This window comes from Mustela nigripes, chromosome 3 (assembly GCF_022355385.1).
Source record: "Mustela nigripes isolate SB6536 chromosome 3, MUSNIG.SB6536, whole genome shotgun sequence".
Taxonomy (NCBI): Eukaryota; Metazoa; Chordata; class Mammalia; order Carnivora; family Mustelidae; genus Mustela; species Mustela nigripes.
In genome coordinates this window covers 20,972,332-20,998,797 of record NC_081559.1, presented here as the reverse complement: position 1 = coordinate 20,998,797, position 26,466 = coordinate 20,972,332, and the positions used below count along the sequence as shown (strand labels likewise).

The 26,466-nt window shown below is 35.8% G+C and overlaps 1 protein-coding gene across 1 annotated transcript in view; it reads right to left on the bottom strand.

Annotated features, from left to right (window-relative positions):
• The window catches only part of CPS1 (carbamoyl-phosphate synthase 1), a 124,111-nt gene that overhangs the window by 53,005 nt on the left and 44,640 nt on the right, over positions 1-26,466 (bottom strand). The window contains exons 14-21 of the mRNA XM_059393414.1: positions 24,497-24,686; positions 23,316-23,473; positions 21,666-21,794; positions 18,318-18,462; positions 16,584-16,794; positions 15,053-15,251; positions 11,460-11,636; positions 8,034-8,152 (exon numbers count right to left, since the gene is read on the bottom strand). Coding sequence (XP_059249397.1) covers positions 8,034-8,152; positions 11,460-11,636; positions 15,053-15,251; positions 16,584-16,794; positions 18,318-18,462; positions 21,666-21,794; positions 23,316-23,473; positions 24,497-24,686 — 1,328 coding nt within the window. The remainder of the gene's footprint in view (positions 1-8,033; positions 8,153-11,459; positions 11,637-15,052; positions 15,252-16,583; positions 16,795-18,317; positions 18,463-21,665; positions 21,795-23,315; positions 23,474-24,496; positions 24,687-26,466) is intronic.

The window sequence follows — 26,466 nt, the reverse complement described above, 5'->3', positions numbered from 1 at the left end:
TGAAATGAAACTATGTGCTTCCAACTACTACCTACATTGAACAAATCGGTAAATAATACCCACTTTAATTTCTGTTCATAGACAATTTCTTTACACTAAGATTCTCACTTTTATGAAACATAGTAGAAACATAACAAAATAAGAGCAAACATGATTTGTTGCTTCCTAAGTAAAATTCATCCCTTTACCCACTTCCTCTCTTTTCTTGCATATTTGATTCTTAGAATCTAGTTCTTTCTCTTCCCTCCAGATCCTCAAATTTGGAAGACTTGCTCAATTCCCTCGCTCTCTACTCTCCCTAAACCACACAATATTGTTGAAAGTGTCTTCTGATTTTGTTTATTCTGTTTTAAAGTTTCTCTTTTCTTGGCTCCCCTGGCTTTGGGATATATTGAAGGATTTATTTGGGGGGGTATATTGAAGGGATATATGCTGTCCTTGGATTCCTCAAGTCCTGAACTTAAATCCTGGTTCCAAGGGACACTACCTCTGAAATCTCAAAAAGTTTACTTAAACATCTGAGCCATTGTTTCATTTATAAAATATGAGGTAGGCAGGCACACCTTCTAGGAACTCTTAAATGAACACTTTATGTGAGGTAACATATGCAGAGGTCTTAGAGCTTAACCTCCATTTAATTTTCCTGGATTTGTGTTCCTGCCTCTAGTTGGTCTGTTAAAAGTGTCTGTCTTCTGTATAGCCATGTGTATATATTTTTTAACCTTCAAATATAGATTATAAACCCAATGAAGACAGGTTAATGACTAACAATTATCCATCGACAGATGGCACTGGACCTAGTAGCAAGCTTTGCACATAGTAGGTACCTAATAAATACTAATGACTGAGTAGATGAACAAATACCATATGGTCCAATAAGAGCTCTTAATAAAGAGAAATGCCATCTAGTAAATGCCATCTACATAACTCATCATGCTGAGATCAGAGATAATGACATAAAGATAATCTATTAATTCTTGACTATTAATAGGTACATGCAAATTATGAGTATATGTTATTTTAAATCAACTTGAGATTTTTTGTACTATCAATATTTAAGAATCGATACACACAAAATACATATCTGTTTTTTGAACTATCTAAATATCACTCTGAAACATTTTGAGTAAAACATTTATTTTGCCCATGCCAGAATCAAGTTCTCTCTCACACTTTCAAAATACACATTTGTAAATGCTATTTAAATAGTGAATTTAATGAAGACTCTCAGAACATTAAATATTTGATGTAAACTTTTACATTCTATCTGATTCAATAAATTGTTAGTTAAAAAAATTAATGGAGGGCCATCAAATCTATGACATCACCTAAAATATCTTATCACATGGAACATAAAAACAAATTAAAAATAAAATCTATTTTTGGCATTAGTTCACAGGGGCATAGAAATTCCCACAGTAATACTCCTCTTTCAAATAGAAAAAATATAACTTTCTCATGTAAGCTCCAATTTTTAGTATTCTTGATGTGGTTTATTAGATAAGTGGTTTAGGGTATAAAGACAAACCACAGAATGGTAATATGTTGTAATTGATAAAATTGTTTTCCTTTAGAGTTAATTATTTCACACATAATATGTTATATATTCATCTTAGTTGCATGGCTTCCCAGTAAAATAAGAATGGAGTTTGCTTTTTTGTGTGTTGTTGTATTTTGTTTTGTTTCTAACTAGAGAGAAACTGAGACTCAGAAATCTAGTGTGACTCGGTGGTGAGGTCAGAGGACATCACTCATTTTCTGCAAATCAAGACAATGGGTTCCGCTAAAGTGCCCAATCATCGCCATTCCCACATTCATCTATACTTAGTATATATATGAATGTTCAGACTGGAGTGGGGAAAACAACCAATGGTATCACAAACATATATCCAGAATAAAGTATCATCAAAATTATTACATGCAATTATATTTTATATATAAGGATATATATATATATATATATATTTCTTTCCCTAAATTATTTCTTTATTTAATACCCTTTAAGACTAAAATTTTTCATTATTAGGGTTTTTTTCTAACAGAAAGTACAAATTATCATGAGAAAACAAAGTGCTGACATTTTTCTGTCTTATATCTAAGTTTTAACAACTTTTAGGTGACACTTTTCCCCAAGAAAACTTTAATCAAATTTAAGCACAAAAGGTTCTTCTCTGGTTTTGCCATGCCTCATGAGCAAGTTAAATAAAAAGCCAATAGAAACGAACATGTGTAGGAGAGGACATTCAAACGGAGTGTTCCAGCTAAGGTGACACCTGCATTATTACATCTGCCAGAAGTTTGTGGCTGCAGGGAAATGGCCAACTTTACTGAGCTCAATTTAGCACTTGAATGCCCAAGTGGAACTCACCAGGTTTGCCCTAGATTGTTTTCCTAAGCAGTAGGCACACCTATGATTTTTCAGCACCCACCAGTGGACACAGTTTATCACACTGAACACAGTGATGTTCAGATGACAATGGGGCCCTTCAAAAGTGTACTTGACTCTTTCTGACTGCATTGACTATAGCAATAAGTGGAGGTGAAGGAGGAAAAGCAGATTATCAGAATTAAAACAGTAAAAAAAATGAAGGCTATAGAATATTGGACAAAAGCAATTACTGGATAATTTGTACATTAATCCACAGTAAATTGAATTTATATGAACAATTAATAGAGAAATAGATCCAAATCTAAGCCCCCTATACTTACATAGTGGAAACTGTACAATGGTCATATCCCCTCTTTTTAAACCTCTAAATTGGACAACAGATTCATTTTGATATGTCAATCAGAAAGAGCCAAAGCACCCGAAACTCAAAATAAGGAAATAAAAAAATTAAAAAGACACAAGCAGAAGATAAGCAGATACTCAAACCTGGTAATTAGCACCTCATGGTATTTTTTTTCTTGCCTGTTCATGCTGGGTTTTTTTTAAGTATCATTATGATCTTTCAACCTAAAATTGCTAATCCAACTTGATATTATAAATTAAAATGCTTGGAGTGTAATGTCCTGAAATAGTCCCTGCTCATAAACAAGCTTTATTACAGTTGACTTCCTTCCTTCCTTGTAGCAGAAGGGGTTCAACTGAGAGATTCTTGTACCTGTGCTTGTCTATTAATTACTAACCTAGTTGAAAACTTTATCATATGTGCTAGTTCGATGGTGATGGGACCGTCATGCTCTATTGACTACTGTTACTATACTGAAAGTGTCTATTATATGTAAACTTATTTCCCTCTGTTTAATTCATCTTGCCACACTCCTCAACATACATGTACAAATATATGTGTGAATACATATACATATTCACATATATATGTGTGTATGTGTATACATATACACACATTTACATATAGCACAGGAGTGAAATTTCAAACATCCCGAGCTCTGGAGTCCTGCTCAGGTTTGATCTCACACCTGTCATTTATTAGTATGTGATAGCAAGGAAGTTGCTAAGTATCTCAGTGCCTCAGCTTACAACTATAAAATCAGGATAATTACTGATCTCCTTAGGTTGTGGTAAAAATTAAATGAACAGTGACTGATATGTAGTCAATAAAGTTTCTGATTATTGTCTTACACTTGGAAGGCACTCAGAATTGTTTGATTGAATCAAAATCTGGTTTTCTCTATTAAAAGATATAATTTTAAATCCGTTCTTTTGTTACTTTAAGGAATCAGTTATATCAGGAGGACCTAGCTGATGAAGACATCTGACATTTGATTTATTTGATTTATGGTACTTGTACTTTTGCCCTTCAGGTCAGGTTTATTTGCATGACCTGAATTGAATCTATCTATATGCTAATGGAGGAAAGGATTACAGGTGAGGTTTTTGTACTTTTTAATAGATCAAAATAAGTATTTTTTTTCTTGTAATGAGTATTTATGAAAATGCTATATGGGAGTAGCATTATGTGTGAAAGAGTGTGGGGAAAATAGACATATTAAATGTGGATAGCTCAGTTGTGAAAGCCAATGGATAGAGCTTATGCAAACGTCGCAGCGCCACTAAAAACTCTGACTGAACTTTTCTTAAACTCCCTGCAAAGTGATCCAGTAACATGAAGTTAACAGGTTAAACACCTAAATCCCAGTGCATATGCATTACAGACATTGGAATCCTGTATGATACAACTCACATCACATTGAGTAAAGAGAAACTTTTCAAAACCTAAAGAAATTCACCGTAAAATATGTTATCACTCTAAGTCGATTAATGCTACTATACCAGCTTATAAATTTGGGGAACTTCCTAGAAACATCAACTTTCCTAGCATTCCCCTGGGCAACAATAAACAATTTAAGAGGAAAAGGAGAAAGTTCGTGAACTCAAGTGGGGAAGCTGTCTGAATAATGGCTATCACCTGAGTTGGTAAGAATGGCTATTGCTTTGGAAGTCTCCGGAGGGCTGCCCTTGCTCTGTTCGTGTACTGGAGATGGCAAACCGAGTTCTGATGGGAGCAAGCACTTGCAGCCTGGACACTGAATTGATTATTCTAACACTGGTCTAAGGTCTCATCGCCCCGGAACTCGGCTGGGATTTCATATATTATCCTCAGCATAACACACGTTCATCTCCACCATTCAAGGAAAGGAATTTCTATAATTTTCACCTTCTCACGGACATGGAAAACTCAGTTACTCCCATAATGCCAACCTCATTACAAACATTGTTTTGTTTTCCCCATTCCAGCCTATGGACACTCACATATACTAAATACATGGGTATATTCCATTTAGGAGTCAAATTCTGAACTTCATCTCAGATGACTGTATATAAATACAAATCATAGACTGGCCATCAATCTGAATGATGTTCTCATCCTCTGCTAGTAAAGATGTTTATTGGATTTTAGAAGAATTTTAGCACGATTAACAACTGTAAAATAGAAATTTTTGTTCATTAGCATAATGGAGTGTTATTGATCTTCTGATAAGAATAGCATTTGTATTACTTGCTATCACAGCTTCTTTTAAAAAAATACATCTGGTATTAAAACAAGTGACAGTGCATCATCAAGAAAGTTAAGAAATAGCCTATTGTAAAATGCATAAGCAAATGCAAATTGAGTGACTCTAAAACATAGTCTTTAAATGTATCTGCCCGAAATCACAAAATACTCTTCATTATAATATGTAGCTTTTTCATTTTCAGAGGGAAATGAGGGAAAACCTTCTTAGGCATTCACGGTGTGCCAAGGGTCCTTTACATTTATATTGTTTAAGTTTCACAGTAAAACGATCAAGCAGACGTTAGCAGAAAGCATGTGAGGCCAGAGAAAGGAGGGGGCGGTCACGTGCAGTTCCACAGTGGGGAAAACTTCACACGGATCCATCGGACTAGCTCCAAAGCCTGTACTCTTTCCAACACACAAGAAAGGAACCAAGTGAAACTTAACCCACATCTGGCGTTCTATACTTTGTCCCTTCTTAAAGTTTCCCCTTTTCTCCCAGCTGAGATTCCCCAGTGCCTGTTTTCCAGAGGACCTATCAGAAAAGTGCAAAGGGACCTCAGCACACTGGCTGCAGAGAGATGCCAAGGAGAGAGAATTTGGCGGCCATGTCAAATCACACCAAATAGTTACCTCCTGGGTCTACAAGGAAAGTCTGCCTTTCCAATGCTGGAACAGTTGAGATTTTGAAATAAAGTGAACCACAGATAAATGTAAATGAAAAAGAACTGATCTTCATAAACTTTTTGCAAAACTGGCAATGCGTAATTCAGCTATCTAATGTCAATTGCTAATAGAGTTATTATTACTGTTGGAGTAGTGTCTGCCTTGATGACTAAGCCTTCTTGGATATATGCAGAGGCTGAGAAAAAGCAGAAGACACCATAATCTAGGGTAATGGTGAAGATAACCAAAATAGGACAACAAAACTCAAGTCCTACACCCTTACACTCCATCAGCTACAATATCCATTCAATTTCGGACCTCTGTGCACCACACAATGACTGAGACAGGTAGCTTCAGTGGACACCTATTCTTTTTTTTCTCTTTCTTTCTTTAACTTATCTAACACTTCTAAATAACAATCATTTTCAAATTGCTGTGTGCATCTAGGATACTCCAAAAACAACCAAAAAATAAAATAAAATAAAAAAACAAAAAAACAAGAAGAAGTAAACAGTAAAGTGTCATTCAGAAAATAGTGAGTTCAAGGTTTAGGTTTACCAACACCATGGATCACCTGTGGAGTCCTTAAGACAAAAGATGACTTTGAATATAATGTTTTAGACCATTCTAAATTATTAAAAGCTTTATATAAACATTTTTAATGTTGATCAATACGGACAATAGAAAATATGTCTATTTACAAATGTGCTTATGCCAGAAAATGAAACCTAAAAACATTAAATTGTCAGCAAATAAATGTAAGAGAATGTGGAAGTCAAAAAGATAAGTGATCTGTAACAATAAGTGGGTCTAATCCTCCAAGGACATTTTTCACTCTCAATATACACTTATTTCCGCTTAGTTAGAATTTCAACCTGCTTTCTGGTTGCAACAAAAACTATTCAATTAAAACATAGAATGGGTCCAAAAATCAGAATGTATATCAAGTGAAAATTTAAATCACAACAATAGCTGCTATTTTTCACCCCAGGTCTCTCCCACTGCTACAACCGTCACACTGTAAGTTTCTAGCACCCTCCTGTGGTTTAATTGGGGTGGTTTCCTAGGCATTTGAAATCAGTTGTCTGAAACTGGAAGCCGTAGAACAGACTATAATTCAACATGGAAGTTCTGCTGGCCTCGTAAACCAAAGAAAGGAAACCTCAAGTCAGCAAAATTCTAAGATGAATGTATAGGCTCAATTGTTAACGTATTTGCTGTCTAGTGTTCATTTTATGTGATCACTAGGAAGGATGACTTATAAGCAACCACAGCTAGTTTCATTTTTGGCAGATTGGAATCCCCCATTTTCAAAACCAAGCATTTGTTGTGGGCAACTATTCAATAGATGAAAAGGAACCTCGTTTTGCTCAAAAAGAAAAGCAAGTGTTATTACTGCCCAGTTCGTGTGCATCTTGATTAGGTAAACACAGTGACTCAATCATATGTCACAGATGAAGGCTTTGAGAACTTTCCACTGTCTTCAACATTTTAAGTGATTAATATTTTTACATTTACTCTAATCATTTGAGAATAACTTACCCCCCCCCCCAAAAAAACCATTTCCTTCTCTCTAAACATATGCCTAGGCTTGTAATTGAGACCTTTTCCTAATAATTATGTATTTCCAAGCCTTCTTAAAGGCAGGAAGCTAAAGAGGATTATACTTTCTCTCTCTCCTGGATTGGTAAATGTTCCTCTTATCAAAGATCCATGATTAAAACCTATCTGTGATTTCATAAGCCTGAGGTGTCCCAACAAACGGTCTTCTCATGAAAAATAAAGAAGTAGATTTTAAAGCACTGATGTTATCAGAATATTCCGAACATGAAATGAAATTTTAAAAATAATTGGCCATGAAGGAGATAAAAATGTAAATTAGTGAGAGGTAAAGAATCTATTAACAGAACTTGAATGTGGCTTATTTGTATGCTGAACTAGAAGTCCCAATGTTAAAAATACCAGTAGAATGCAAGAGGAATACATTTGCTCATCAATAGACAGCAATATGTAGGTTGATATTAAGAGAAAAACCAACTTCAGAACTTAGAAATATTATAGAAAATAAGAATATTATTCATTTATTACTGATTAATAACATTTTGATCTAGGTAATTTTTGGTAAGTTAAATAGCACATGAATTCATAGATTTTATAACTTCAAAATACTTAATAAAAATACCACAATGTTTGAGGGCAATGGTAGGGGTACAAGACTGTTAAAAAGACACCTTTCAAAAGGTAAACATTTAAAACTGCTATTTCTTGATGGCTACTGCTTACCAACCTTGGCACTACGAACTTCACTGAAGAATTTTGAATGGAAGAATTTTGGCTGAACGCTTGAGGGTAAGAGGAAGACAAAAGCTGCACAGAAGCTATCTGGAGCGACTCAGAACACTGCCTTACCTGTTGAGCCCTTTCAGTGTCTGTTCCATGTTTAAAATGTCACGCATCTTATACAAAAACCACTTGTCAATGGATGTGAGCTTCATAATCTCCTCAAGGGACATGTTGTCTTCCAAGGCCTGCCAAAAGGAGAAGAGATGCTTTCTTTGGCAAACATTTTATAAATGTCTTATTTGGTTGAAAACATATAGCAACCATTCCTCTCCATGTTATTGGGAGAGCTTGAGGCTATAGACTGAGAATGGAACCGATATTCTATCATTGATGTTCCTCCAATAAACCTACCAACGCTGCCAACTATATCCGCTAATGGCGCGCCGAGGAGGTGTCTTGAGTTAATCAGAGCAGTCTGTGCTCCAAAAAATCCCCCTGACAGCCTCTGCTTCCCTGCTTTTTATATAACCATGTTGCTAATTATATCCTAAATTTGGTACATCTCTTTGGAATTAAAGAGAATCTCTTGAAACTATAGTTAAGTCAAGTTGGTAGGAAAATCTAGAATCAATACGATGATCATTTAACTTGTATTTTGGAAAATTACCCTTTGGCAAATACCATAGTTTTATTACCTCATTCCACGCTCACACAGACCAGTCAGTGAAAATTTATGGATCAAATCTGGCTTACTGTTATTTCTTTAGAATATTTCCTCAGAGAGGACTTCAAACAAAAAATTATTTTGAATCAGTTACTATGACTTTTGTGCTAAGACAGGCATTTTACAAAATCCTAATATATTCCAAAACAGTGTAGCAATAACTTCTGTTCTGATAGGCAGCTCAGCTTTTTCCACAAGCTTACTTTAGCAATTTCTCAGAAGTAAAATTACAACGATGGGTCATTAAGCTGAGTAGAAAAGGCAATGGAAAGAAGAGATAAATGCTCAAAACCCAAACCCTGATATTCAAAAGGTATCCACTCTTCCTCTTTACTATTTTTAGATGTATGTTTATACTCAATGAAAATTAATAATCAGATAATACTCCAAAACCACATATTCTAGAAATGGCACACTCTATTTTAAAATCCCATTAAGAAATTTATGTAACTAGTAATTCTGCTGTTATATTTCAACTCGAGGAGCTTAATTTTCTTTAAACTTGCACTGATTTCTAGCACCAGAGAGACAATGATCATAAGTGTTGAGAGACAGCTCAGCTCATAATTCTGTCAACTAGCGTTAAGACAACACCTAATGGGAATACTCAAAGTCTTGCTCATTCTATAATTCTATTCATGTTTTTTGTTGTTGTTTAATTCTCCCTGTATATTGCCAGTATTCTGTCTCATTTTCCAAGTGATTAAAGGTGCAATTAGCTGTTGGCCATCAACACTATGAGGGGGATAGAATCTTAAGGCAGTGACACTTTTGACAGAGCAGAGGAAGTTTTCACATGATCACACACTCTCAAGACCTCACGGTTGTCAGAGGGCCTAGAATCTTGGATTCATTTCACCACGAGGAAGGACAACTACAGTCACACCCCCGGAGTCTAACTGAAAGCCAGGTCCTCCCCGTCTTACGAACTCGTCTTCAAGCACCCCAGCTTTGCCACGTCACACAGCTACAATGAAGTTCATAATGATCCCGAACAAGTTTGAGGTTCCTTTAATGTTTCCCAAATCAAAAATAATGCCCTGTATTCTCCCCAGATCGAAAGAGGTGATGATCCAGTCATCCTGAAATAAGACTGCAGCAAAAATCAGGCCTCAGAGCAACTTGCCCTTTTGTAAGGACCATGAAAGCGAGGGAAGATTTACTGCCGCCTTTCATTCATTTTCCCCTTCAGCCCTCCACCGTCCTCACTCTTTTTGTCAAAATCACCAAGTTCCTGGTTGCTGGGGCAATGAACAGTAATGATGACCTCTAACAAACAGAAATCAGTTCCTTCTGCCGCACGCTGGCAGACAGTAATTTATACCTCAGACCCTGCACTTCTTGCTTCTACGGAGGGTGCTCTGTGCGAGAAAGGACCTCCACACATTTCCCCTGAAATCTCATCCTTTATAAGTCTGTTAGAAAAGAATGAGAGATTTGCTTGAGCTTTTACAGCCTTGCCGGGAACTTGGAAATACTTCCCTTTTTCATCCCCCTCAAAATGGCAGAAATACGATTACTAGACTTAAGGAAAAAAATCCATTTACTGCCCCTTGTCTGGAAAGAAAAAAAATCATATGAATATGAATCTGGTGGAATGCTTTTTTTTTTTTTTTTTAAGGCAGTGACACTCCCCTCTCAGCAGGACTCGGTATATGGACCTGGAAGTTGCAGTGAGTTCAAAACCATTCACAGCATTTTGCTGTTGCTACAAAGGCAAATTACAAAGACAGATTTCCTCTTTAAAGACAAAATTCCTATTTTCATCAACTCGTCGCACACGCACACACGCATGTATAAAATGGTCAACGGGGCTTTGTAGCTCCAGGGTGGTTTGATACTGTTGGAGGATTAATGCCTAAGCTTCCTTAAATGTCAAAAAGCCATTCAGGGATTTCTGACCAGACAGGTCCCAGCTGCCCAAGTCACCTTTTATAAAATCAGATGAGCTGAAACTTCAAAACCCTACGCATAGTAAACATGAAGGGAGATTAATATGGCATTTAATTTGCATAAAAGGGAACTAGGGGGTGGAAGTGAGAACTGTGGGGCTTTTTTGTTCTAAAAATAAGACCGATAAAATAATTACACAAAAAAGCCTAGAATCACTGAAGATCTTTATAGTCATTGTTTTCTAAAAACAGAAAATGATGCAAATAAAGATTATTCTAAAGTCTGAGGTAGCATGTACTAAATGATACTGTTTTATGCATCTTCCTTTCTAAAATACAATTTTATACATTTTCAAGGAACAAGTAATCCAAGGGATAAGAAATGGCAGATCAATACAATCAGACCTACTTAAGAGTATTGATAAGATATATTCTAAAAGGAAGGAACATTTTATCTATGTGTTCTTCAGGCCAGGTTCAAACCAAATTTTTAAAGGAGGGGGTAATATTTCATTAATTATAGAATAATCTGAAAAAAGCCACAGAAGTCTTCAGTATAATGCTAGTGAAGAAAATTATATTTTTCCCCCAAATCCCTGAATTCAGAACCATTTTATGTTTCAGTTTTACTTTAAAGTCCTGGTTGTCGGGGTGCCTGGGTGGCTCAGCTGGTTAAGCGTCTGCCTTCAGCTCAGGTCACGATCCAGGAGTCCTGGGACCGAGCCCCACATCACGTTCCCCCGCTGCTCTGCGGGGGGGCCTGCTTCTCCCTCTCCTCCCCACTCATGCTCTGTCTTGCTATCTCTGTCTCTGTCTCTGTCTCTCTCAAATAAATAAAATCCTTTAAAAAAAATAAAAATAAAAATAAAAAAATGAAGTCCAGGTTAGCTATATTCTGAAGGAAACAGTCGCTCTGGGCCCCTTATCACATATTACCTTAGCGATGGCATAGATACGGGTGCTGGATGGTTCCGCAAGCTCTCTTCTGAGATCTAGGTTGGCTGGCCATTCTTTGTTCATTGGGAGACGGGAAGTGAAGCCATCTATAGATGGGTGGCACATTCTTAAGGCTTTCTGGAAACTTTCCTCAAAGGTGCGACCAATAGCCATGACCTGTAATGCACATTTAAGAACATGTATTTTTAAAAAGAGCTTATATATTTTGAATCTGAAACAGAAGTAGAAATAGATGTTCTTCAGAAAAGATGTAGGAACAAAACATATAAGATTATTACTGAAATTTAAGTGTTATTATTGTTACTTTTCTTTCTCTCTCCTTTTCTCCATGGTTTTGATAGAATGGGTCTTTAACAATCTTAGGTCAGTCGTCTGCCACACCAGGAATTTAGCTTTATTTGCTGGGACTGTTGAGGAAGTTGCCTGCACCTGCTCTGAATCATAATATTAAACTAAGGAATACATGGAAAGAGCATATGGACACTTTCTTAATAAAAATCTTGCTTTTATGCAAATGTTCTTTAAAACAGAAAACAAATAAAGAGAAGTCAGACATATATTAACACAAAAACAGAACTATTTCCAGATGGGTTATCAGTCACAATCCAAGACAGGTTGGCTTTCTTTATAACTAAGCATTAATATTAATAAAACCTTCAGAATTATAATGATTACTGACAGATTCAGATCTTGAATGTAGGCGGAGTCTAAACTCCCCAGGACAAATTCGACGTGTTTTCCCACCATCTTTACAGCTGATTGTACACGAATCAATTAGGAAGACCATGTGGTGATTTCATTTGGACAAGTTACAACTCAGAACTAAACTTAAATTGCCTTCAAGCCTAACCAGTTATTTTCAGTGGCTAAACACTGTCTTTGAATCTTTCCACGGAATAATAGATTGCTATGCATTTTTGGTCTCCAACTTAAAATAATAACAGTGACAATGTTGCCTTCAGTAAACTTCCAAGATTCCTCAAATAGACCCAGGTTCCCATTCATGTCGGTTTGATAAAACTTCATGTCAACTGTGTGACAAGATATATATTCAAAGATAGCTAAAGCCAAACAGATAACATTTCACTCTGCTGCCAATTTAATTAGAAGTAAGGAAGATTTTCAAGTACCGAGGTAAATAAAATATTAGTCCAATTCAAATAGGCAACTTGCGAGGCATAGGGGTATTTGAAGGGGTACACAACATGGTCCTAATACTTGCTAGCCTAAGCCTGAGAGAGACTGCCAGGAATGAAATATTTTACAGTCCTATCAAATGAGGAAAATATTTCTGGAATATTTAATACAGTTTATAAATATTACATATTTAAAAGTTGGCCATAAAGTAATGGGTTCTATAAGTAACTCGCCATAAATAATTATTTGTAAGTATACTGTACATAATGGTATGTAAAATATGTTCAATGAAAGAAAAATTAACATACCTATATAATAATAAAGGAGTACATAACTGTATTTGCTCAAAGTTTGTGCTTTTTAATATTTTATATTATTAAAATTCATCTTCATTAAGTGAAAATTTCACCATTTTTCATTGGAATAACTGACATGGCCCTAACTCTATTCCCTGACCCTATTCCTCTCCATTATCAAAGTACCTGTATGTAAATACTGTATCTTAACTTTCACCACAGTTGAATTCATATTACATTTGGTTCTATTTATATATTCTGAACTTACCAACTGCAGATAACACATAATAAATATCTACATCTTATTCTGCATCTTGCATGGAAATGCTTCCTAACTTGAGTTGAATTAAATGTATGATGGGAAATATTCACACAACAAATGTCCCTTAAATGTCCCTTTAATGAAAACATTACAGGAATTATCTCATATTCCTTGGCCTATAAATTTTACTGTAATCAATGTGAAAAAGGGATACTTCCTACAAAATAAACTAAGTAACAGTTGTTTATTTGGCAGAAAAGCTACCAACAAAACTTTTCATGGCATTTGAGTTTTAATTCTATTGTGCACCATGAAGCATGAGAGGAAAAATAAGATTTAAAGCAGCTAGGAAGGACTACTGGGTTTTTTTGGGTTTTTTTTTTTACACAACTAGTAGGGAATTTTAATTTAAAAGGTCAAATTTTCTTTATCTGTCATTACTTTAAAATCTTGCATTGATATCCTGGAAAGTAAGGAAACCAAAATAATAATAATGGTCCCTTGCATGCATGAATATGATTGAGCAGTAAAATGTCTTTTTTTTTTCTCTTTTCTCCTGCATTGCTGATGGATTTAAGCTGCACTTCCTGTGATTGATGGTGCGTATTTCTGCAATGGCTAGTCTGAGGGTAGGTAATAAGCTGTAACATAGGGCAAATAAAGGCCAATATAGAAAAATAGGTCATAAGTAGTTCTTTGCTCTGTAGTCTAACTAGTTTAGATATCTAGACATAGATGAAGAGCTCCTATGTTGACCATATAAAGACAAAGATGAGATAAAATAAAATAGATGATAGGTCAATACATTGATAGAGATTGAGATTCACGCATCTGCCTGTCAAATAAATAAATAAAATCTTTAAAAAAAAAAAAGTTCTACCCATAAACAATGACAACAATACTAATGAAATACATTTACTGGAGATTCATTATGAATCTACCTTAAAAGACATTACTAAAAATTTACATGTATTAATCCTAAACCTTATAAGAACCCCCCAAGATATGTGTTATCATTTTCCAGTTTTCGGATGGAAAACCTGAGGACCCGTGTCTCCCACGAGTGTCTGTAACTGGTAAGTGGCAACACCAAGAGTAAAACCCAAGCTCATTTGGTTCCAAGGCTCATGCTCTCTCCAAGCTGACTAGATGCAAGCAGAAATAAAGCCCTTGGTTGGGGAGGGAAGAGAGTAACTGTCAGAGACTGGGGGTCTCCATTCCTTTCTTTCATCTTATACTGAGGAGCGCTCCATCTTTGAAGATGGATTAATCAAAAGCTAATTTTAATTTCAAATACCATAAAAAGGAAAATTATGAAAAGTCTAAAGCCCCTAAAAGCTTAGACCATTTCAATATAATCAAAGAGGGCTTCATATTCCAATTTTAAACTTTACAGCTAGATGTGACATGGATCTTCTAGTCCAGCCCCTTCTTTTTAGACATGTAGAAAGTGAGGTCTAAGGAGGGCAAAGCCACAGTGTGTGTGGACAGATTAAAATTAAATTCTTAACCTCAGTGCAGTGGACTTTTTGGTATGCCACTTTATATCATGTTATTTTCTAGATTTGATTATAAAACACATTATAGCTCAATTATTTATGAAAATGTGTTTTTCGTATGTGTAAATATATTATACACCCACATATATAGCTTCTCCTTTTAATTAGAAGCTTTTAAGATCCATTAAGTGGTCATGTAACAAATGCCTTATGTTAGTAGTCAGAGAGATGTTGAAACACCATGGAGGAAATGAAATTCCCATATATCCTTTAATCAGGAACCCAGTATCTAGGAAACCTGAAGACTTTCAAGGATATTAAATATTTGACAAAATAGCTGAGAATAAGAATAAATAGAGGAGTAAACCAAAGACTCACCTCTCCCACACTTTTCATAGAGCTACCAATTCGGCTAGATGTTCCATGAAAACGATCAAGATCCCAGCGAGGAATCTTAGTAACCATATAATCCAGGCTAGGTTCAAAGCAGGCTGATGTTTTCCCTGATACAACATTCTTGATTTCTGGAAGTGGGATTCCTAGGGCAATCTTTGCAGCAATAAATGCCAGTGGGTAGCTATAAAAGAGGAGATTTTTTTTTTTTTTTCTTTCAGCAATGAGCATTAAAAGCAGCCCAAGACATAAATTGGTCTTAGAAATTCTGGTATTATTCCACATCAGTATGTAAAACACATCTGGTTCTCTCTTCTGTATGAAGACTTAATAGCCACTTATAAAATAGTGTGAGTCATGATAAAGTAGAGAGGCACGGATCACAAAAGAATTCACTCTCTATGCCTGACATTCAGGGCAACAGCTGACAACCTTCACCTCTTTAATCCAAAATCAATGACTTCCTTGATAAGGTGCTCATTTTGTAGAGCCTCGGCTAAGATAAGAATCTGAAAAATATTATTTTGAAAAGATATATAGATGTCTGCACCTAGGAAGACAGGAAGACTTAGCTGGTATTATGGGGTATGCAATGGTCAGAAAATGTAGTCATTGCAAGCTAAGGTCCTTGCTTTGTCTCCAAATTATTTCTGAGCTTGGGACTCCTTACAAAACTAACATTGTAGTAACTTAACTAGATAGTTTTGATAATTATATTTGAGGAAATAATTCAAAGAACTGTAGGATTACATATGATTCTTTAATATATCTCCTCCATCTGACAGATGAGGAAATTGATAGAGACAATAAATGATGTGTCCAAAGTCAATAGGAGAATTGGAAGGAGAACACAGGTCTCCTGACTCTTGCTCAGGGCAACACTGCACTGGCACTCCACGCAGCACTGTGGAGCCATATTAAGCAAAAATGCCATGAAATTTAAATGCCATGTGCTAAGTATATTAATAGAAAAAAGTACTAGTTAATGTTCCCTCCAATTATGCTCACTGGCAGTTTTTAAATGGGTAGCAAATTCATTTATTTGGTTGCAATATTTATCTATAGAAAAACCCTACAGTGTTTGGTCCTGTGGAGTTTGGCTAAAATAAAACAATTTATTGAATGTTTGAATCAAGTAAACTATACTAGTTACCTACCATGTACTAAACACCTGAAGAAACCAGTTGAGGACTAAAATTGAGAATTAATTCTCACTTTTTAACAATATCTGCAAAGTGCAATTAGGAAGCAGATTTTTTGCAGCCTGCTTTGACCACCCAGATTTTGATTAGTTTATGATTAGCCAGCAAACAAAGCCAGCTAGCAATATCATTTGCCTCAATCTGGCAGCAAGCTCATTAATAAGCATGTCCTTAGGGTCCTAAATGATTTGCAGCCAGCATACAGAAACGGGGACTGTAGCTTGTAAATGCAGCTCAGTCTTCCACTAGCTGTCAGTTTTCCAAAACTATCTGTGAAGAATCTGCAAACACATGGTCAATCATTCTGATCTTACCCAGTGGCCTTTGAGGCCAGGGCAGAGCTTCGGGACAATCTGGCATTCACTTCAATGATGCAGTATTCCATTGAGGTAGGATGCAGGGCAAACTGAATGTTGCATTCACCCACAATGCCCAGGTGGCGAACAACATTGATTGAAGTACGTCGCAACATCTGAAACTCTGCATTGGAGAGGGTCTGGGCAGGGGCCACGACAACTGAATCACCTGTACATCGAGCAACACTTGTTATTTGGTACCATATCTGAATAACTAACTTTAGTGACTTAGAATTTATTTGTGTGATACAAGACACAGATTAGTCTAAAGGACTGTTGGGAAAATTACTGTCTCGATGGGTACATAAAAGGCACAGCAGATACTCTCCCCTCTGATTCTTGTTTTGCCTGTATTACTCTGAAACATTATTGACAGAAACCCCTCTAACCTCTCCCAAGTTCATCTAGCTATCAAGGCCTCAGTCATCTACTGACCAGATTGACATTAACTTCTTCAATCTTAAATCAAACTCTTCATCTCAAAATCTCTCTCTCTCTCTCTCTCTCTCTCAAGTTCTCCCTTCTGTAAATGATCATCTTCTCTTCACTCAGACTGGCTCATCCCTCAGTTTTCCACATCTCTTCCCTTTCCATTGTCTCACCCCTCTCGAATCATAGCCCTTGTATATTCAATCTCTTAGTCTTTAGCCACCATCCCTCCTGCCCACAAACATGCTCAGATTTCCTGCCCCCCACACCGCCAGTCAGAAGAACATCTCTTTATTCTTCACCTGACTAACCTTCTTGAAAGTTTCCCAATTCTGTGTATCCCTCATTGCCATAGAGTTCTTTTCAATATGGCTCCCATAAACAACTTTGCATTAAAACTGTCCTCTTGAACGTCCAAAAACCCACATTAAATTCCTAATTCTTGACATTTCACATTTGATAAAGCCAAAACCAAAGCTCTTTTGTGAAATATTTTCTTGCGTTGGCTTACTTGTGTACTACCCTGGTTTTCTTCCTACCACTCCCTTCCTTCTCTTCCACACTAACCCTTCCTCTTACTCATGCCCTGTAAATCTAAACAGGTCCCAAGTTCAGCCCTTGACCCTACTGTCTTTCTTTCTATGTCTATGCCCTTGAATACTTAGTCTATGCCTCCAGCTTCAGTTATGGCCTTCACACCAATGACTCCCATGACTTTTATCAACTTCTTTATTTGTATCCCCCTTTCTTGAATTCCAGCTCCATAGTATCAACCCTCTTCTTGAGAATTCCATGCATGCCTCAAAGTTAGCATTTCTATATCCTAAGTCATCCCTTTTGCCCTCTCATCTAACTAGTTCCTCTTCCTAAAAAACTTATTTCTCCTATTTCTATTACTTGTGGCTATTTGTTTTATTCACCTGGTAACTAATATCTTCATCTGATTTAAGCCTTCTTATCCTCATTTTTTACTTTTCAACAGCAAGTCTTACAGATTTTACCACCACTACATTCCTTACATATAACCTCATCCTCAAATGAAATCAGGATAATACGTGCCTTACTTCATAGGGTTTTTGAGAAGATCAAAATTAATGTGAGGTTATGTTCAGTACTAAGAAATACGATTTTGTGTAAAATTTTATCACTAGTCTGTCAGCTAAGAACAGTAATTTAAAGAAAAGACCTTAGTAAAGACATCTGTGGGTCATCAGAAGCATGAACTGAAGGCATTACTGTAATTCCTCAAGATTCTTTGCCTACCTGTATGAACACCCATGGCATCGACATTTTCCATGTTACAGACAGTGACACAATTATCATCAGCGTCTCGGACCACTTCATATTCTATTTCTTTCCAACCTGTCACTGACTTCTCCACCAGAATCTGGTTGGTCATAGCAAAGGCCTAGAAATTGGTGACAAAAGACACCATAGAGTCAGAAAAGGCACTGGTTTAGACATGGATAGTTGGCAAAATGCCCTGGCCTAAATCCTGGTCAGCATCGAAGTCTGAAGCCTGGTCTCCGTCCTCCTCCATGCTCCAGAAGGCACAATGTGTCAGAAAATCAGTGAGGTACTAGGAATAGCATCCTGCAGTGAATACGCTTGATTTACATTATTGAAGCTTGCCATTCAAAGTGCTGATATGACATTAAATCAAACTAATTTAGGAAAAAGAAAAAATAATTGAGCAATCAGGCAGAGGGAAATGGAATTATTTCAGCAGCAAGGCTTCTGTAAAACCAGAAAATGTGATAAGTGCGAATAAATATAGAAAAATAAGTCTAAAGACTCTGGTTTTCTCTAAAATAGCTGAGAGTGTTTTGTACAGTGACATACACAATAAAAGTCAGTTGATGTTGATGAGGAGAAGAAAGGAGATAATGATGGTTGTAAACAGTTAGCCAAGATGGCATACGAAACTTGGGAATTAGAAGAATCATATGCGACTATTATTATGGTTAATCACCACCTAAGTGCTTAAATACCCTGAGTCATATATCATGTGTGCCTGATTTAACAGATATGAATTAGTATAATTATCATTTCGTATTTATTGCGTACCCAATGGTGGATAGAATACTGAACCCAAAATATGAAAGAGACTGTCTCTGACCTTAGGACATTTAGTGTCTGAATATCCAAGACAGAATTGGCCCCCTTTGTCTTGTAGTATTTTTGATTTGCAACAGCAGCGAGAAAGGAAGAGAAAGCAATTGGGAAAAGTACTTTGAATTTTTTCTAATTATTAGCAGGAAGTATAATGAAATAACTCAGTGTTAGTTGGGGGTGTGTGTGTGCGCTTAATGTGTCTCAACACTATCTTTTTAACCTCAGTCAACACTACAGGCTCTCCCATGTCCAACTGAAAATGTAACACATTTGTCCCCACAGCTGCCTGATGATGAGGTTTTCAAAGTGGTTAGAAATCTCTGTAGCCAGCATGAACAATTTAATAATGATTCATCTGTCATTAGAATTGCATGCTAAAAGAGGAAGTCTGGGAAACAAAAGGTATGGATTGGGGAAAGCTCTCTGCATTCTAATGGACCGGGCTGGATGTTTGGACACAAGGACAATTGAGATCAAATTCACCTGTTGCCTCAACTTCCTTCTTTCCAGTCTTAGATTTTATACAAAGACGAATTTTGAGACCTAGATGAGTTAATACTACTTCGAAAGGTGCTAAATATAATCTCAAGAGAATAAGGAGTACTTTAAGAATTAATGATAAAAATAATTATTTGAATGGAAAAGCTATGTTTTTCAAAAAAAAAATCCAATTCACTATTATTATTTTAAGGAATTTAAATAGTTAAAAACTATTCCATTCCAAAATTGTTTTCACTGTAAACCTTTTCAGACAATTCAGTATTCAGAATTTTTACACTCTAAAAATATATTTTTAATAGAGAATAAGTATACATGAATACTAGTATTGAAAATATTGAGAACATCTAATATACCAGAGGGAAAAAAAATTGCCTCTATAAACACGTCTTTTCTTTAAATACATGATTCATAACTCCAGAATGGAAACAAGAAATATTTATATTGGGGCGCCTGGGTGGCTCAGTGGGTTAAAGCCTCTGCCTTTGGCTCAGGTCATGATCCCAGGGTCCTGGGATCAAGCCCTGCATGGGGCTCTCTGCTCAGCAGGGAGCCTGCTTCCTCCTCTCTCTCTGCCTGCCTTTCTGCCTACTTGTGATCTCTGTCTGCCAAATAAATAAATCAACAAAATCTTAAAAAAAAAAAAAAAGAAAGAAAGAAAGAAATATTTATATTGATATATTTTCCTTTTGGGGGTTTTGTTTTGGCAACTTTAGAAACACTAAATCCAAGCTGATAACAAGTAAGTTTGTCATTATAGATGTTTAAATATATTTAATTTTATTTATCTGTTCTCAAAATCCTATGACAATTCAAGGGCTGCACTTTGTTTCATACTAAAGAGTAAATAATAACAGATAGTATTTACTCAGAACTCTCCAAAGTAACTCCTTTTTTTTTTTTTAAGATTTTTATTTATTAATTTGACAGACAGATCACAAGTAGGCAGAGAGCCAGGCAGAGAAGGAGGAGGAAGCAGGCTCCCCGCTGAGCAGAGAGCCCAATGCCATGCTCTATCCCAGGACCCTGAGATCATGACCTGAGCTGAAGACAGAGGCATTAACCCACTGAGCCACCCAGGCGCCCCTGCAAAGTAACTCTTAAAATAATCCTGTGAGATTCATGTCCACAACCATCAAGGTACACGGGCCTCTTGGCTCTACACATATTCATTCATTCAGCCAGCAATCACTGAGACCCCTACTACCAGGCATTGTTCTATTTTGTAAGGAGAGAGCATGGGCAAAATTCTTTGCTTTTGTGGAGGATGTTTTCTTTGATAATGTCTAATTTATTTTTTGGAACACATCTTAATTTTCTTTTTAATACTTAAGAATGTATTTGTTTAATGTATTCAGTAATATATTAAAATTATTTTGATAGAACACAAATTTTGAAAACTCAGATCTCACTTTTGCTTAGATGAGTGTGCAGCAGTTGGCAGGGAGAGCTCATTCATTCGTGATACCAAAAGGTTTATACTGTATATATTTTAAACACCTGACTTTGAGGAAAAGCCAAATTACTCAATGTGTTTTGTTTCACTTTAGATGTCATCTGTGTCATATTATTTCAAAAAATAGTAGAAAATAGGACATCACATTCACTTTTTTTAATCACTAAAATATATTTTAGCATCATGTGTATTTGGGAGCAGATTCTGAAGCAGAGAGAGATGGAATTGAATTGAGTTTATGGCGCTGAAATCAAATAGTACAGTAAAGATCAAGTGACTATCATCAGTTAGTATGATCACCGATAGTCAGAGTGACCATCAGTTTTCCTAGGATCTTCTGGATTAATGCTGTGTTCCAATGTAAATAACTGTACTGCATTTCCCTTCCAAAGGTACCATCTTTTGGATACTTTTAGAAAACATGACAGTGGTTTAATAATAGAGAAAAGATCATTTCTCATCTACATAACTTCCTCTAACTGAAAGGGCATATCGAATCCATTTTCTTGGTTGGTAAGAATTTGGTCTGTGAAAATACAAACCTTTGTACTGAGGTCCAGTAAGGTCTCCTTAGTGGGACAGATGCCGGAGCCTAAACCACCCAGAGCATAGGCAGAACGGATCATCACTGGGTAGCCAATGGTGTCTGCTGCTTTTAGAGCATCCTCGATCTAGCAAGGAGAAAGATTCAAAGTCTTAAAAGCTGACCACACTAGCAGAAAAGACCATATCAAGAAAGTATAGCAATTCAGGTAAGTCAGTTTCTTTGGGGAGAATGACTACAGAAATGCTCTATTATTCTTTCATTTCCTTCTGAAAAAGAAGTAAAGTTTTACAAATTTAAAGTAAAAAATCCTATTTTTTTTAATACACAGCAAAGGCTTTCATTTATCTTTTTATTGTAAATTTTGTTCTGTCATATAAAAAAAAAAAATGAAACAATGGCCCAAACTGAAATAATCATTATGAATTTGAGAATGGGAGCCATATTGAATTTTTAAATTCAATTTAAAAGTCTTCATCTCTTAATGATACAAGGGTTTCTACTGCCAAAATGAACTTGATATTACTGCAACAGGCCATTAGGAATACTGTACAGAAAGAGAGTTTTCATTTTTCAAGTTCGGTCAGAGAGTAGTCCCAGAAGCTTGGATTTTTTTTTTTTTTTTCAAACTTACAGAATACAACATATGGTGGCTATATTTTTCTGTCATGGAATATTATTACACTACCAATGGGAATGTAATTACACCTTTCCCATATGCCTGTTTCTCATCCTGAGGAAGCAAGGACATAATTAAATCTGGCAATGAAAGAATAAATGTATGGCAGGAGCTTTCCAAATGTTCAGCAGAGCTATCCTGGGACTATTCCTGACTGACAGCTCTGCAACATAGTATGTACTTGGTAGCATTCTTTTCTGAAAAGTGCGTGGTCCATTTTAGTTGTCCCAGCAGTACTTGCCCTGTTTCCTAAGAATTTGCCTACTTTTGCAATGGGAAAGTTGCATTTAAAAAACTACCTCCAGAACCCCCACTTCATTGACCACATGTCTGAAAACAGGAATAAAGTCAGGGACAGAAACAGATATATAGCAAACCAACTTTATCTTGGTGCCTTGTAATAGCCTATCAATAGGCACAGGCTACAGTTGAAAATAATTAACAAAAAGAAGAAATCATCTTTCCTCCCTAAACATCTAAGCCACACGTTTCTTAGTCATGAATCTCATTGATTAGATCCAGTGGCTTTTTCTAGATGATTTCATTTTTAAATGTTCATTCCATTCTAACAAGAAAATTTCAATCCAGTCATTCCCCACTGGCAAACCATTTGCACATACAAGATATGTAACGGGTCCCAGAAAGCAAAAATCACTTTGGCATTGTAAGTTGACATGGCCCTTTGTTTTACGTCAGGAGATCTGATAGTCAATGGCACTTCAACCACTGATAAACCACTTGGTCTCCGGGCTTTTGCTTCCCTTTTCATAAAATATTAATACCTATCCCAAACATTTCAGCATGGAAAGCTGCAATTAATACACAAAGATTCTGAGGTACTAACACATTTCTGGAAGATAATACATGCAAATATAATAATTTAACTATCATTTTTAGGCATGACAAACCACTCTCCCTATAACATAAGACAAATAACAGTCTTGTTTCTCCAGAACAAAGATTCCTTACTGATTCCACGGCAAAGCTTGGAGCAATCTTTTCATTAATTTCATTTAGTTTGTCTGAGAACAGCTGCCTGTCTTCTGTGAACATAATGGATTCAACTGAGGTCCCCAGGACTTTCACGCCATACTCCTTGAGTACACCTCTCTTGAATAGTTCCACTCCTACAGAAGAACCAAATATAATCAGTTTTTAAAATCTCAAACTCTTATGTCTTTTTTAACAGACACCTGAAATACAACTTTTTTGAACCTTAAAATTAGCTCCAGGAAGCCACCTCAGTCCACAATAGAAAGGGTGCTTAAGATTTAAAAAAAAAAAAAAAAAATTGAAAGAGAAATTCTGAAAACACTTAAGCAAAATATGTTGCTGGTGACATTACTTATATTACCACCTTCTCCAAATGGTTTTTATTATCTCAATAATAAAAATCACAGGACACAGTAAACCTCTAAATCTTAGGATATTCCCTTTCCTTCTAAGGTCCAATCTTATAATGAGATTCTCTTATTTAAATAATCCTAGTGAATATAAAAGTCTTAGCCCAAGTCAGATGGCATGTTAATGGAAACATTATTTTGATGATCTTTAACCCAGATAGATACAAAATAATGTTTCCACTAACATGCCATCTGACTTTAGCTAAGACTTTTATATTTGATATTTAAATTATTACACCAACTTCTTACTCCAACTAGCTCATGAGATTCTCATTCATGATCCCGCTCCAAAGATTTGAAGTCTTGAAAAAAGGACAGAGTACTGGGTTCAGCAGATGCATGAAGGGGTGGTAGAGAGACTGATCTATGTGATCATGAGAATATGTGTGAAAGCCAAATGCTACTGGGCCAACAGGTAAGAGCACAAAGCATTTAATCAATGTTAATTCTCATTTTTTATATATAATAGTCCTCAGGGTTTTGCTGGTCAAGAGAAAAGCAATATGCTGAAATGGAGCAGGGAGCTCTCCCCTGGCCACCCCAGAGCATTAAAGTACCTCAGCTGTTTTGTGAAATAAACCAGTAATATTTATCACATGACATTTTCAGGTGGCTGTTTGCTAAATGCTTCCTCACACATTAAAGAAAAGCTTTTACGAACACACAGAGCATAATTGTTAGAGTCAAAAAAATATTACACATAAGTGCATGGACCAAAACTCTGCAATTAAACTTAAAAGAACTCACCACAGTTCAGAGCTGTCTGGCCACCCATGCCTAGAATTAATCCATCTGGCCGTTCCGCCTTAATGACCTCTGTGACAAACTGAGGGGTGATGGGGAGAAAGTAGACAGTATCTGCTTGCTTCAAGCCCACCTCGTTGGTTTGCACTGATGCAATATTTGGGTTCATCAGGACGGTTTTAACATTTTCTTCCTGAAAGAAATAAAAGGATCCAAAATCTGAACATATGCTCTAAAGGAGAGAATCACCATATTCAACTGAAGGGTCTGTATTGGGTGACAAAACTTTTAGGTTAGTTTGTGGGCTATCGAGATCAGTAATAGGACTAATGAATTTAATGGAGGGTAAAGGAAGACAAACGTCTGGTGAGAGGAAAGAAAAAATTCCTTGAAAATAGAACTATTCAAAAAGAACTGGTTACCTCACAAGGTTCACCCTGAACTCCTTGCTAGAAGTATCAAGCAAAACTGGAGTTGATTTCTATAGAATTTGACTAGAGGTCTATGAATACTACTGAGTTGGCTGTAAAAGACTAAAATATTTTTAAAACTTAAAAATTAATAAAATATAAAATGGAACCAGAGGCAACATCCAAGAAGTTTCCCTTTCCAATGTTTGTAAGAGACCAACATGGAGTGTACATGTAAAATACCAGATGATGTATTCCCTTACTGGAAGCACTGGGAGCCTTCTGCTGGATTCCATCTTTTTAGATTTTCATGACTGCTATAGTGCTTTAACAAAGGGGCTTATACATAACTTTTTATACATACTACATTAAAAGAAAATGACCATATGACAAAAAAAAAATAAAATAAAATAAAAATGTTACGTGTCTGCATGTGTATAAATGTATTCATAGCTCTATCTTATTTCTGACATCTGCAGAGATCTCAAAAATAATTCCTCATGTAGGCTATGAAAAGGATAAATAGCTTTATAACCTGGGATAAGGGTGATACAAAATAATTGTTATAAAATATGGCCATCTGTCTCTTATTATTTTACCTATTACCAGGTCAATTTAAAACCCTCCTAATACATCAACAAAATACTCAGATGAGAGTATAGAAATCATCCTTGAAAGCCCTATATGTCCTTGGGGAAGGATCTGAATGAAATATTAAATATATTTCATATTACTTTATACTCAGTGCCTTAAAACTTATAATATACTTTTTTATCAATTTATTTGATTTTTATAAAAAGACTACAAGAGAAATCTCTACCTCACAGATGAAAAAACTGACATTCAATAAGGTTAAATGACTTGCCAAAGATCTTCTAGCTGATCAAATGGTAAAATTAGGATTCTAATCCAAGTCTTGTGATTCAAGTTCTAGCCCTTTCTTCCATCTGAGTCATCTCTCAAGATTTTAAGAAAGCAGTTTTCAAAAAGTGTTATTAAGAAATTTTTGAACAAATACATACAGATAAGCAAATCCATTTAAAATATAGGGTGGATTTTTTTTTAATTAACATATAATATATTATTTGTTTCAGGGGTATAGGTCTGTGAATCATCAGTTTTACACAATCCACAGCACTAACAATAGCAGATATCACATACTCTACCCAATGTCCATAACCCAGCCACCCTATCTCTTCCCCACCCCCTGCTTCCAGCAACCCTTAGTTTGTTTCCTGAGATTAAGAGTCTCTTATGATTTGTCTCCCTCCCTGGTCCCATTTTGTTTCATGGAATTTAAATAAAGTCCAAACTAAGAACACATCATCAATAGAAGTTACAGAAGGTCTCACTACTAGAGAAAATCACCAAAAGTTTTAAATATATTTGTATTTTCCTGAATGTGTTTATACAATGGATATAACTATTTTTGTAAATCAAATTATATAAGTAAAGTTTCCATAAATGACTGTGATGAGTGTCCATATATTTTAAAACTAAAAATTATTTCAAACTATTTTAATACATTTTTATTATTTTTTTTCTAATATAGTTCTGTCTACA